The sequence below is a fragment of the Pteropus alecto genome, unplaced genomic scaffold (assembly GCF_000325575.1).
Source record: "Pteropus alecto unplaced genomic scaffold, ASM32557v1 scaffold42, whole genome shotgun sequence".
Classification (NCBI taxonomy): Eukaryota; Metazoa; Chordata; class Mammalia; order Chiroptera; family Pteropodidae; genus Pteropus; species Pteropus alecto.
In genome coordinates, this window is record NW_006434825.1 from 15,298,956 (window position 1) to 15,313,846 (window position 14,891).

Here is a 14,891-nt window from a genome sequence, read left to right on the forward strand (position 1 = left end):
AAAAGTAAGGGAGGGAGAAAATAAATGTTCTCAGTGGAGCAGTTCCAGTGGAATAATGATTATTAAAAGCTGAAAGCATCTCAGAGGATAGTATTGGCCTTTCCAGCAGTTACCTGATGCTTTAGGCAGTGGACGAGAAAGCACTAGGTAATTCAGTGGTGGCTAATAATAGCTAAACACTCCATCTAGATTTTTGCAAGAGGACTGTGCTTTCTTAGTTTCTAGGCCTTTTAAATGCCCAGTGATATCCACCAAAGCAGCGGTCCTCAACCTTTTTCGTATCAGGGACCAGTGCTCCTATGAGAATCTAATGCCTGACAATCTCAGGTGGAACTGAGGTGGTGATGCTAGCGCTGGGGAGCGGCTGCAAATACAAAAGAAGCTTCGCTCGCCCGCCGCTCACCTTCTGTTGTGTGGCCCAGTTCTTAACAGATTACAGACCCGCAACGGTCCGTGGCCCCGGGGTCAGGGACCCCTGTTAAAGTTCTAACTCAGCGGTTTATCTTCATAGGGTAGAATTTAGCATCTAGTCAGGGGATACATTCTTTGACCAACAGTACATATGTTTCAATATGTAAAATTCCTTAAAGAATTTATAGTCTTAAGGGAAATATGTATACACATTAAAAAATGACTTAAAAATCCTCAGAAGAAAAATCATGGATAAACTAATACTTCCTGGGGTCTGTCTTCACTTTTCTAAGATTGAGAAGGTCAGTGAGCCATTATTTGGCCTTAAAAAGTTTTTTGGAAGAAGGTTTTCGGTGGTCTTGTGGCATAGTGTCTGATTGCTCTTAATGGCAGTGAGCAAAATTTCTCTTCACTCAGTGCAGAACTTATTTGTATAAATATACTGTATAGAATACTGTTTTCAGATGGATCAGTTGATCTTTCCCAAAGATTAAAAAATAACAAATATTTAAAATTAACCATTGAATTATTCAGTGGTTAAAATTATTTGGTGGTACAACCGTGATGGCTCCTGTGTTTATAAAATAAGTGCTTGAAAGCCCTTTGTTAATTCTGAGATGTTCAGCTTTAAGAAGATGCTCTTGATGAGGAGAGACCTAGTTCCCACTTGTTGCAGGGGTTTATCCTACTTATCTATAGTTAGAATCAGTGATAATCTTCATGGTTTTGCATAGCTATACTCAGATCCCTAAGATCTGAATAGCTATACTCAAATCCCTAAAATGATCAATTTACTTATGTTATCCTAAACTTAAAACAATGAAGCCATTCTCACTCTTGTTTTATTTCCTTTTCCATTCTTTACCACCTTTACAAATTGAATTTTAGGTGCTATAATTATCCTAAAATATTAATCTCAGTAATTATAAAAATAGTATTTGCTTTATTTATAGGTAGTTCTGTTTCCCAATGAGGAATAAGTAACAAAAGTATTTTGTTTACTTTTTGGCTGATTCAAAGAAAAGATCATAGAGTTCTCTGTGAAAATGGAGATTACCCCACCCCCAAGTTTGTTTAACTTCTTGCCAGAGCTAATTGGGAAAATGTACGGACCCAGAATAAATTTCTGTGATATCAACTGAGTTCTGCATGCATATCTGTGCCACCTAGGTTTTAAGGCACTATAATAGATTCTTAATGTAGAATAGAGGAAGAAATATCAAATAAATAGTTAAACCCCATTGCAATCGATTTAGTAATATAAGTATGTTCAAGGGAAACAAGTTCTGTTGAGGAGAGAGTAGTCATTCACTCTTTCTAGGTAGAAGGAGAAAGATGGGGATGAGAGACATGGATAATTCCATAGAGAGCATAGAGAGGGTCACATCTGAGCAGTTTTGAAGAATGTCTAGGCAGGTGGATAAGATGGAGAAGAACATTTCAGACAAGTCACAGAATTGTGGAATAGCTGGTGTGTTTAGAGAGTAAGTAGTTGGATTGACTGAAACAGAATGAAAGGCAATGGGGCATGACCCTGGAGAGGTATGTCAGTGTAATTGTTAGTGGAAATCTCTTGTTTATTAGAACAGAAAATGGCCCATCATAAAAATAGAGAGGTAAATATTTAGAATCTTGTTATATTGCTGTAGCAGTTTTTGCTTTGAGATAATGTGACTCTACAATGTATATGAATTTCACGGGGCAAAATTATCGAATGCAACAGTAATTTTTTTTGGAACATGATGGGAATGGAAAGAATAGTTGTTCAATATTGTGTTGATTTTGTACTTATGTGGGATATAAGGCAGAGGGTCAGGACCCTGGAGAAGCTTTCAATTTGCATATAGAGACATGTACAAAAATGTTTATTGCAGTATTGTTTCCAACAGTGAAAAATTAAAAACAAACTAAAACACCATCAATAGAAGAATGGATAAATTTCATTGCATTCAAAAATGGAATATTACCCATTTGAAGGAGCCATCTCACTCTTGTTTTATTGGGTGTATTAGCATGGATATATCTCTAAAACAACCAGATTGAAATAAAAATTAAAAAATGGCAGGGTGAAACATAAGTATGTTAGGGTTTAAAGTTTTAAATCACATGAAACAATACTATATATAGTTTATAGGTATGTACATATATGGCAAACATATACAAATGCATAGGATGATAAATATCAGATACAGTAGTGTTTGTTTCTGGGGAGAGGAAGAGGGATGTGGGATTGTGGTGGGGTACCAGGTGGCTTCAGTTGTATATGTAGGAATATATTGTATCTATGTTCTTTAGAATAATGATTGGAACTAAATATGACAAAATTTTAAAATTTGTGTATGTTGGCTGGTAGGTAGATGGATGTTTTATTACTGACATTTTTTCTGAAAAGATAAGAAAAAGAATGGGTCAGAGAAGATGATAGAGACATGAACAGCTAGCTGTAAAGAAAACTAAGTTTTCCAGGTGAAGAATGGGCATGGCAGATACAGGTGATTTTAGAGTGGAAAGGTGGGATGAGGACTGAACATGCCTCACTCAGACATTCTAGCTAGTGATTTCTTTTCTCTTGGTGTTTTTTTTAGAGAAATATGAAACGCAGTGGGAGCAGAAATTGTTTGAATAGGAGAAGTAGGTTTGGTTCTCGAGAAAGAGACTGGCTGAGAGAAGATGTGAAGAGAGGCTGCGTTTACCTTTATGGAGCAGACACTACCACTGCCACTACAACCGCCACCTCCTCTGCCTCCTCCTCCTCCTCCTCCGACTTACATCTTGTCCTTTGCACAGTAGAGACACCAGCATCAGAAATATGTGCTGGAGAGGGAAGGGAAAGTCTTTATTTACAGCTTCATGGAGACCTGGTCAGGTAAGGTCTGAGTCCTCCCACTCTAATTCTACTGCAGTGTAAGCAATACGTGTTTCTGCTTGGAAGTGGGCTTTAGGGTTTTAATTGTGCTGGAGCTGATATTGATTATGGACTCTCTCGGCTTGAAAAAAGATTTGTCCTTAGAATGCTGATGTTATGATTCTTACATTTAAAAACTATCAGTGAAGGAAAATTTAATTACTTAATTTGGATTACACAATCATATCTAAATTAAAATAAATATTTTAAAACTTTAAAAGTAATATGTAAATAGGATAAAATTGAAATATATAAAAGGAAATAGAGTGAGGAGTATATATACTTATGCATGAGTATGTATCTCTATATATAAATTTTAAAACTAATGATGCTCTATGTAACACATCGTTGATTTAATATCATTTAGAGATCTTTCCATATTAATATTTATATCGTTTTCATTTATTTAATGACTGCATAGTATTCGATTTTGTGAGTCCGCCATAATTTTAGCCAATTTCTAATTAACGTACATTCAGATTGTTGCCAGTTTTTTACTTCTACAAGTAGTGCTGCAGTGAGTATCCTTGTGCCTGTGATAATTCTCCTATATGGATGTCATCTGTAGGAAAAACTGGAAGTGGAATTGCTGGGTCAGAGGACATCTGCATTTACAGTTTTGACAGATATTGTCACATTCCTCGTCATAGAAGTTATACTTTGATGAATAACACAAAAGTATACCTATTTCCCCCTTAACTTTCTCCAGAACATGTGTTAAATTTTATATATAAATATATGTATACTTATGCATGAGCACATACTTACTTGCTTATGAATAGAAATGATTGTCAGCAGTTTTTAAATTAGGATATCATAAAGTCAGCATTTGAAAGATAAATCTTTTTTCAAATCTAGTGACTTAAATTTTTGCAACTCTAATTGGCGTTTCGTTATTTTGTCCTTTTAATTGTCATTTAGTTAGTGAAGTTGAGCATATTTTTATGTTTAAAATCTATTTTCTTTAAAATTTTTTATATAAACATGAAGAAAAGTATTCTCATTGTAGTCCTGTACCGTGCATATGAACTCTGATTCAGCTTTAAAAAAAAATTACCGTTTTTTGAATTAGATGTCAAATAAGAGCTCCTTATTTTCTCTCCTCTCCCTTCCTTGTGATAAATAACTGTTTTGAAATAGAATTCAAAGCTGTGGATTCAGTACTGTTGAAAGTGAGAAAGGAAGCTCCCACTTACACCTAAAACGTGGTAATAATAGTAACACCTTTAGCTGAGCTAAAAACTGGTGTCCTTTTGAAAGTCTAAACTGAGGTTTATTATGTGTTCCTTTTAGGATTTGGACTAATTCCTTAAACACTAGATTAGCATTTGAATGTTTTCCTTGTTCATCAGTTAACTACATTTCCTAAATCCATTTGTAAAACGAAAGGATCAGACTGGGTGATCCTTGGGCTTTTCTAAATCTTAACACTGATTCCGATCTAATTTTATCAGGTGGAAAGCTTTGACCTAGATGTAGCTGATGGAGTTGATGTATTTAAAGACAAGACTTACTCATTTGTTTACTAGTGTGTATGTATTCAAAGATATTAAAAATGTGGAGAAACCCCCCCTGAATTGGGTTGCTACTACTAGTTTTGAAGTTAGTTAAGAATCCAAATCTTTTTTTTTTTTTTTGCTCTGTGACCTTGATAATTTTGGAATAAAATAGCTCTTTGAAGATATAAGTGATTCAGTAATAATGAAAACACGATTGAATTGTGGTTTGAAAAGTGAATATATTTTCATTGCTGGAATAGGAGCTCAAGAAGTCTCCTCCAGCCAAAGGATGATGATGATGATGATAGATTTTAGCTAACATTAAATGCTTGCTTTTGTTTGTCACTGTGCTTAGTGCTCTACACACGTTTTCTCATTAAATCCTCACAACTCCAAGGGAGATAATATGTCATTCCTTTCATGTGAGGAAAATTGAGGCATTGTGCGAGGTCTGGTAACTTGTTCAAGGTCAACCAGGCACTGCCAGGCAGTTGGAATGCCTAAATCATTCAAGGTGGATGGCGGACTTTGTTCGGAGTAAAGGCCATCCCAGAGAGTAACTGGCTCGGTGTCCCTTACTCAGTTTCACTATTTAATCATATTTATTTAAAGATCTTTTTTAGCTATCTTACTCAACTGTTAATTGCTTGAGTTCAGTCTTATCTAATCAGAGAAATAGGTACTTTCTTTATGATAGCCCTTTATAAATAAGATAGTCGACAATCTAAGGCATTATCTTCCTTCTTTTCTGTATTTTTATTTAGTTTTATTTTATTTTTTTTTTTGCTGCTTACCGAAATGTGATAAGTACTTACTGTACAAAATTTGGAAAAATGAAAAAGTGTGATGAGAAATAATAACAATTTTTAATGCTTAAGCATTTTATAGATTACCTCATTTAATTCTCACAATGGACTTGCGAGGTAAATATTATTCTCCTTTTATAGAAGAGGAAAATAAGGCTTAAAAAGGTTAAGCATCTCACCTAAGATCCCTGAGCATAAGTGATGGAGCTGGAATTGAACTCTGGCGTTCTGACACCGGATTCATATATTGCCTCCCCATAGTAACAGTTTTTCCCTAGATCTTATTTGAAGTGAGTGTGTGTATAACTTTTTAAAATTACGCATTTGAGACCATACCATATATTCAGTTTTATTTACTGCCTACTTTATTTCCTTGTGTCATTAAAAATTCCTTAAACATTAATTTTAATCACTACAGAATATTCCATTTTATGGAGATACTATAACTTGTTTAAAAATTGAGAAATAATATACAATGATGGTTTAGAGTTTGGATTCTGGAATGAGAATGTGTGAAGTCAAGTCCTGGCTCTGACAGTTCCTATGTAAGTTACATAATGTTCTGGTCCTTAGTTTACTAATCTGTAAAGTGGAATATGATAGTATTTACATTATAGAGTTGTTTTGAGGATTAAATTAATTAGACATGTTATGAAGATTAAATGAACTAATGCTTATAAAGTAGTGTTTCTTAAACTCTTTTGTCACCTGAGGAGCTTGTTAAAGTACGGATTCTGATTCAGTAGGTCTGGGGTGGGGCCTGAGATTCTGCATTAAGCTCCTAAGTGATGTGCTATACTTTGTGTAGCAGGGAAATAAAGTACTTAGAATAATGTCTGGCACCTGTAAGTAGTCAATAAATGTTACCTGTTTGGGTTGTTTCAAATCATTCAACTCAGAAGTAGTGTTTTGATGACTGAACCTTTGCCCATAAAGCTTTACAGTGTCGGTTTTCCTGGGCTAGGTCCTAGCAATGGAATTACTGGGACTAAAATTATACCATGTGTTTTCTAAATCATCCATGATTTCCTTCTTTTCTGTACTCTTTTTCAGTCATGGACTTGTCACTTAAATAAAGCTGAAGGATTACTAGTTTATAGAATTTTGGCACTTGAAGGAACCTGACTAAGAGAGATCATCTTCTAGGGAAACAAAGTCTACCCCACCTATCAACCCTTCTACCCCTTGCCCTTTCCATTTGGAAATACGTGTGGGGGCAGGGTTTTTTTCCCCAACTACTGGGGAAAGTTACCAGCATTTGAGAGGCAAGGGCTAGAGAGGCTAAATGCCCTCGATGTGTGAGACAGTCTTGTACAACAAAGAATAATCTTGCCCAAAAGGCCAGTAACTTCCCCAGTAGAAATCACTGAGACCATGTCCATTTATTTTGTAGATGTAGAGCAGAGACTGAAGAGGGCAGGTTGAAAGCACATTCTTGCAGCCGCCCGGAGCTAGAGCTGTAGTTAGAACACAGTGTCTTGTCTCCCAGTCCTTTGCTCTTTATATGATAATATTTGGTCTGTTTTTTTTATTGAATTGTTTAAGTGATAAATGACTCACTAGTAAAACTTAGTGTAATCATTGCCTTCTGTCTAAAAAGTTGTAACAAGATCATATGTGACAAAGTGGAGTGCTCTTTGGCTCACTATCATATATTTGCTTTAATTTGTCATTTGTCAACACAGTGACTAAGATTTCTGTGTTCGATAAGATAAACCAAGAAGTAATAAGATGTATATAACAGAAAATAATATCCTTAGAGTTTGAGATCCTGAGTTCTAATTCTGTTTCTTTCACTGACTTGCTGGGTGACCTCTTGCAAGTAACTAAAATTTTGTTTACCATATTTTGATGTTATAAAAGTGTAATGGGAGTCTACGGCCATGCCACCCTGAACAAGCCCGATCCCATCTGATCTTGGAAGCTAAGCAGGGTCAGGCCTGGTTAGTACTTGGATGGGAGACCACCTAGGAAGACCAGGTGCTGTAGGCTTAAAAAATAAAAAATAAGGGATTGTAAGCTGACAAAGTCCTTGCAATCTGTGAGGTCAACCAAGGGTTGCCTAAATAAATAAATAAATAAATAAAATAAAAGTGTAATGAAAAATCTTGTTTTGGGATACATACTGAACTGATTATCACTGAGGAAAGAAAAAGAACTTTTTTTGTGGTTTGCTTTATATTTTTGTGTTATTTTAAAACTTTAGAAGAATATGTTAATTTGTTTTTATTAAACTTTTTTGTTTTTACATTTTAATACTTCTGAAATTGTCTTGTATCTTAGAGTTGTTGTTGGGTCATAGTTTAATTGGCAGTGTTTTTTCTTAATGGTTATTGCAGTGCTATCTGGTTTATTGCAATATGATTCTGATACTGACCACCCAGAATTTGCATAGACTTCACAAGTTAAAGGACATAGTCCCCAGTAAGACTGCTCTTACTGCAGATTCCAGCCATACTTTTGACCAACTGGATACAAATTTGGGGGTTCTCATGATCCCTTCAGTTTCAGTAATTCACTAGAATGACTCACAGAACTCAAGAAAGCATTATACTTATAATTACAGTCTTAGTATAAAGGATGCAAATCAGGACCAGCCAAATGAAGAGACACCTATGGGTCCTGAATGTAGAACTTATATACCTTCTCATCATGTCACCCTCCCAGACATCAATGTGTTCACCCACCAGGAAGCACCACAGAACTTTGATACAGCGTTTTTCTTGGGGGGTTTCATTGGTTGGTTTAATTGATTGGATCACTGATCAAGTGCTTGAACATAGTCTTCAGCCCTCTCTCCTCCCCCAAGGTTGAGCTGTCTCCAAGACCCAGCCCAGCTCCCCACGTTCTTGGTCTTTCTAGTCACCATCTGTATCCTGAGTCATTTCATCTCTTAGCATAAACTCAAGGGTTATCCAAGAGGCTCTTGAATAACTAAAACACTCCCATTACTCAGGAAATTCCAAGGATTTAGAATCTTCCTGCCAGGAATCAGGGACAAGACTAGTAAAATTCTTTATTATACAATAATGCATAAAAAATAGCATATTTTTCAAATGATGGTGTATTAGACTTAATGAAATATAGTAATTTTAAAACAACTTTTTAGGTTCCTTAGTGAGTTGACATGAGTTTTGAGCTGTCTTCTACATAAATTATTTTAACTACGTTAAATAATGTAGTTTTCCTAAAGGAAGATAGGCTTTATAATGAAACCAGCACAGGTTCAAACCTTGATGCCATTCTGTACTAATCGTGTGACTCTCTGAACCTCATTTTTCTTATTTGCAAAATAGGTATAGCTTTGTAAAATGTAAAACACTTCCCATTTAGTGTTGGGCCTGGAGTAGACATTCATTGAAGTAGCATTATTGTTGTTTGTGTTATTATCTGTATTGTTAATATTAACATTTGCAGATTTTACCTTTATAGGTGGCCAGAGATTGAATTTGAATTTGAATTTGTGGGAGAGAACGTTGCTGTGCTTTGTTAGGGTCTTCGATATAATATATATTCCCTTTGTTGGATTTTAATGTGTACTTTTGCCTCCCACTATTAACTACAATTCATGTGAAGTGATACTGATACTTGAAATGTACTCTCTCTTACGTGTACCTTAACTCTGGGCACTGTTTAGAATAACCGTTGGCTACTACTTTTGGCTAAGAGCTATAAACCACTGATGATAGCATTACTGTATTCGTTGGCTAGTTTGGAGAGAAATAATCATATGCAGATGTATTCAGATTTATAAAGACATAATAGCTCCTAGAAGACTTAGATGTAAACTGAAACTATTATAGTAGTCTTATTATTGTCCTTAAAGCAGTTAGTAGAAAAGTATTTCAAATGCTGAACGGAACTTACCACTGCCAACATTACTCTCTCCTACACCTGTTTTGCAGTATATACTTTTCCTTTGATTTGTGCGGTTTCACAAATAGCTAATTACCAGCCTGTTAAACTTCTAGAACTTTGAAACACAAAATTGAACTGTAAGCATATTAAAGCTTTTCCCTTCCCCATAAACATTTCTTTACTCTCTTAAGCAGAGGATATAATGAGTAAATAGAATTAGTCCCTCATTTTACTTGTCTTTGCAGTTCTTGAGATATTTCTTATTTACTCATTTATGCTAAATTAGTAAGAGCAGATGTGGAGATTCTCTTGAGTATTTTTCCTCCCATGAGGGAATATATGTTCTTTAGGTAGAACTGTATAAACAGATTTTCAAAATCTATAGAACCTTTTTAGGAAAGGAAATTTGGTCACATAAAATATTTCAGAATTTGGATGTTTCCATTTCTATTGGTTTTCTAGAGAGAAATTGAAAAATCGAGCTAATGAGATTTAACCAGAAAGTATTATTTCTTGGTCCTGAATATGTGATCATTATATGGAATTATGATATTTAAATAAATTTAACTCTGTATCCAAAAATAATCTCAGACTCTTGAGTTCTAACACTCTAAAGATCATCTGGCCCAACTTGATTCTTATAGGAGTTTCTTCTAAAATATCAGTGACAGATGGTTCTCTAGCTCTGTGAGCTATTTTGAGAGGCAGTCTGTTTCATTATTGGACATCTCTAATTATTAAGGTTCTCCCTCATTTTTAACCCAGGTTTACTCGTGCAACAACTTCTTATTGCTCCTAGTCTCATTCTTTGCAGCAATCCAGAGTAAGTCTAATCCTTTTGACATTGAAAGATATAGATAACTCTTTATGCCCTTGGTCTCCTTGTCTTCAGGATAATCCTTCAGTCAGTCTTCACATTACATGGCTAATTGACCCTTCCAAGATTCAGTTTATTAGAATTCCTTCTTAAAATGCATCCTTCTTAGAATAATTCTACCATTGTATGGGGAAAATGCCTAATATTATCATAGCCCCTTATGAATAGTTATTTGACTAGAGATTAATTATAACTGATGTTTTTATTCTGAAAAGTTTGTTCTCTGTTTCTATTAGATTCAGTATTTACAGGTCTTTGAAGGCTTTTAATTCTTTGATCATTCCCCATGTAGTAGTGCTGATTTTGTGGAAGCTACAATCTGAACTGAGCAGTCAGAATAGGCCAGGTGGTGGTTTTATTTATTTATTTATTTTTGTACTCATCAGTATGATTTGTACTCCTAAATCATCATTTTGATAGTTGTTTATGTTATTTTTTACTTAGATCTTACTGCCAACAGTATTTTTTAGTCCTTTAGCCACAGAACACAGATGTCCTTTCTATCTTTTTGCTATGATGGGAGGTGTATTGTGTTTCTTCTAATTAATATAATTCTTAAGTTTTCTAAACAGAATCCTTTTAAGACATAAATGCTAATGTTCTTCAAAACCTTTGAACACACATAGACTTTCCTAAACTTGTTTCAGATGAGGAAATCTGTTTTTATTCGAATTAAAATTTGGTTCCAACCATAAGAATTTTTTGAATAATAATTGTTAATATGCTATTGAACACTACTACGTGCAAGATATTTCACTAAACACTACATTCTACATATGGTCTTGTTGTAAGAAAGTAAATAAATTTAATAACAGTTCCAAGAGTTAGGTACTATTGTTATTCCCATTATACTGGTGAGGAATTTAAAACAGTGAGATTAAACAGCATGTCCAAGGACATGTAGTTGATAAGTGGCAGAACTGAGACACAAACCCAGCAGTCTGACTTTTGGAGCCTATACTCTTAGCCACTTTGTTTACAACTCTGCTTTCTGATGAAAGAATTGTAAAAGCCATCTTACTGTAATTATGGATGTAACCTCTTATAAAATACACATTGATCATTTTTGTTTTTTTAATATTTTTAAGTAATTTAAGTCTATGTGATTTAAAATATGCAATGTCACTACAGGTCAGAATTGATTACTAGACATTCTGATTTTACTTTAGCTTTCAGTCAGCACTATGTGGTAGAATGATTTCTGGGGAATTAATTATTAGGCCATTCATTCTTAATTTTTATGGAAGAATCATCTGTGAAGCACATGTTATATAGTACTATATATGAAATATATAGTACCTAGGACATAGTAGGCAACCCAAAGTCTGCATCTCTAATTGTGTGGGCAGCTTACACGAAATCAGATATGAAAGTATAATGTTATATCTCATAATTTTGCTGCCTTTAAGTTTGGACCAGACGTTTTCAAAGGATCCTTTGAGGTCCCTGAGACTCTTTGAAGAGGTATGTGAGGTCAAAACTATTTCATAATAATATTATGGCATTGATTTTTTTTTTTTACTCTGAGTCTTTGATGCATGTACAGTGGATTTTTCTTGAGACAAAATAGCATGTTATCACAAGAGATTGAATGTAGAAGCAGATCTGAGAATCTAGCTGTTTTCCATTCAACTAGCTAGTAAAGAGATTTACAAAAAGATAAAACAGTGCCATTGTCCTTTCTGAAGTTGTTTTATTTTGGAAAGTATATTTTTCAAAAAATACTATTTATGTTAACATCATTGGTTTATAATTGTTTAAAAATGAATAAATGTTTGGAAATTCTTAATTTTAGTTTCTAATTCGGTAAATATCAATAGATACATCCCATGTAATCAAAAGCTCTTTGGGGTCCTCCAAGACTATAGAGGAATCCCGAGACCAAAAATTTTGAGCACCACTTATTTAGATTAGTTATATCATGTGATATTAAAGAAAATCTTGATATAGAAGAAAAAATCTAGAGCATATTAAAAGAAAATAAATTAAATGAAGCATTTGTATTACTTACTAAATATTTTTCTTTTGAATTGTGCAAACAGGAGGCTGGAACCTACTGAACGACCTCTTCAGATTGTTTATGATTACTTATCCAGGCTGGGATATGACGATCCCGTGCGCATACAGGATGAGGCAACAAATCCTGACCTTGGCTGTATGCTTCGATTTTATGGTGGTAAGAATTTATCAGTGGCTTTATGAACATGTTAACTGCTTTTCGGTTGATCATTTGTGCCCCTGTCTGTCTTCAGCTTTTTAAAAATATTTTATCAAAAGCTATTTTTAAGCCAGTTAACTAATGTAGTTAAAAAATAACAAAAACAAGAGGTAGGGTGGTTAAGGGAAGGCTCAGAAATATTAGCCAAAAATATCTTCTCTTTTTATTTTTATTCTTTTTGTTCTGGTGTTTTCCTGACTTAGATTATATTATACTTTTGTCAGAATCTTGATCAGATAGATCATGCTTTAATATCAGTTCTATTTTCAAGTTTCTTATAAAGCCCAAGAACTTCTGTATAGTTCAATAATGTTGAGAAGTAGGTAGTTGTTATCACATACAACTTAACATTTAATGGAAACACCTATGAAATGTGTATTCCGTATTTAATGGGCTTTAAATCTAGGGTTTTTTACTTTCTCTTCTCTTTTGGTGCATTTTCCCCCCTACCAACTAGTGTATTTTTTTTTTTTTTCCTTTTTGGAAGAGGGTCCTTAGGCGGAGAGTGTAGAAAAAATTCAACACACACACCAAAGTTAGAGTTAAAGGGAAAGTTTATTAGAAAAGGGATAATACTCCACAGACAGAGGGTGGTCTCTTCTCAGAGGCAGAGCATTAGAGGGACCACCTACCAACTGTTTTTCAAAGGATAACTTCAATAATGAAGTTAGAGTTATTAAAATCAAATACTTTTTGAATACTACTTTTCATATATACATAGTCTACAAATGCCACTACCGCATACCATTTATTGAGTGCTTTTATGCTTATGAGTTACCAAATTTACTTTATGAGTTACCAGGTTTACTTATTACAACCACCTTATGCATTAGGAACTATTAGCTTGTTTTAAAGATGAGAAAACAGAGAAGTTAAATAACTTGTTCAGGGTCATACAACTAGTAAGTAACAGAGCTATTTAACACCTAATAGTTTTGAATTACCAAACAATTGAACTAAAAACTAAATTATTAGTTTATGTAGACATAACCATTGACTAGGATTCCCTGCTCTCATTCCTCAAATTATTGACTTATTTTTTGTTTGCTTCTTGATAGAACTCTTGTGAGATAATGTCACACGCCAGTTTTATTAAATGCACTTCACAAAAGGTTTTATTTATAATTTTTTTTATCACTACAGTATTTTATGACATGTTCCTTAAAAGTTGGTTTTGTTTTATTTCCATTAATCTTTCTCCTTTGCTAGTTCATGGAAGGAGAATAGTTGCTAGGTTGAAGTTAAATCTGAGAAGAATCTTTAAGACTAATTTGAGGAACACCACCTATCTGTCACTCTTAAAACTTGGTTTAAAAAAAAGCATTGTGAAACAGAAACATACTCCTTATCTGATTGTGGTTGAATGTGAATTCTTCGTTATATGTTTTCATTCTAAGTTGAAAGTGGAGCCTTAAAATGCCTGCAAGCTCCTTTTTAACCACTGAGATTGCATTTGCATTATTATATCGCACAGTTGTTTGCATTTATTCCATTAATTTTTCTACCACAACCTCAAAAGTTATAGCATTCCCAAGATCATAATATACCCTTAAGAGGATATGTCCAGTTGAGTATAAAAGAGTACTAGTTTGTAGTACTTATTATATTTTGGAGGGGAGAGTCTTTAATAGAGAACATTTCCAAAAGTGAGCTCTATTAGTTTAGAGAAGCTTTTATAATTTGAGTGAGAAAATTATGTTTGGGAAAGAGATTTTTAAAACATTTTTAAAAGAGGCAATATATGTATATGGTACCAAAAACAGAAGGTAAAAATATATCTATAGATAAGTGTATTAGTTATTTATTGGCTGTGTAACAAATTGCCTCAAAATTTAGTGACTTAAAAATGATAATAAATATTATCTCATACAATTTTTTAGGGTCAGAAATCCAGGGGTAATTTATCTGGATGGTTCTGGCTTGAATCTCTTGGAATTGTAGTCACTCTGTTGGTTGAATTAGTAGTCATTTGAAGGCTTGAGTGGGGCTGGAAGATTCACTTCTCACATGGCTCACTCATATGGCTGTTGGTAGAAGGTCTCAGTTCCTCATCTGGGGAAGGTCTCCAGCTTTGGGGAGATATCAGTTCCTTGCTGTGTGGACCTCCCTAGCAGACTGCCTAAATGTCTTTATGACATAGCAGCTAGTTTTTCCAAGTGATAAGACAGACAGACAGACACACACACACACACACACACACACATGTGCGTGCCTCTGTGTTTTTTATGACGTAGCCTCATAAGTCACCATCATTTTTACTACTTTCTGTTTATTAGAAGTGAGTCACCAAGTATAGCTGACACTATAAAGAGGAGAA

General features: G+C 34.3%; 1 protein-coding gene and 1 non-coding gene across 2 annotated transcripts in view; both read left to right on the plus strand.

Moving 5' to 3' along the window:
* The first annotated feature begins 2,646 nt into the window (after positions 1-2,646).
* Positions 2,647-14,891, plus strand: part of PHLPP2 (PH domain and leucine rich repeat protein phosphatase 2) — a 57,314-nt gene continuing 45,069 nt past the window's right edge. Inside the window, exons 1-2 of the mRNA XM_006909827.3 lie at positions 2,647-3,277; positions 12,399-12,532. Of these exons, the coding sequence (XP_006909889.1) occupies positions 3,003-3,277; positions 12,399-12,532 (409 nt within the window). The 5' untranslated portion in view covers positions 2,647-3,002. The remainder of the gene's footprint in view (positions 3,278-12,398; positions 12,533-14,891) is intronic.
* On the plus strand, positions 7,495-7,613 carry LOC112478251. Its single transcript, XR_003045744.1, has one exon. It is a non-coding gene; the product is annotated as a 5S ribosomal RNA (ribosomal RNA).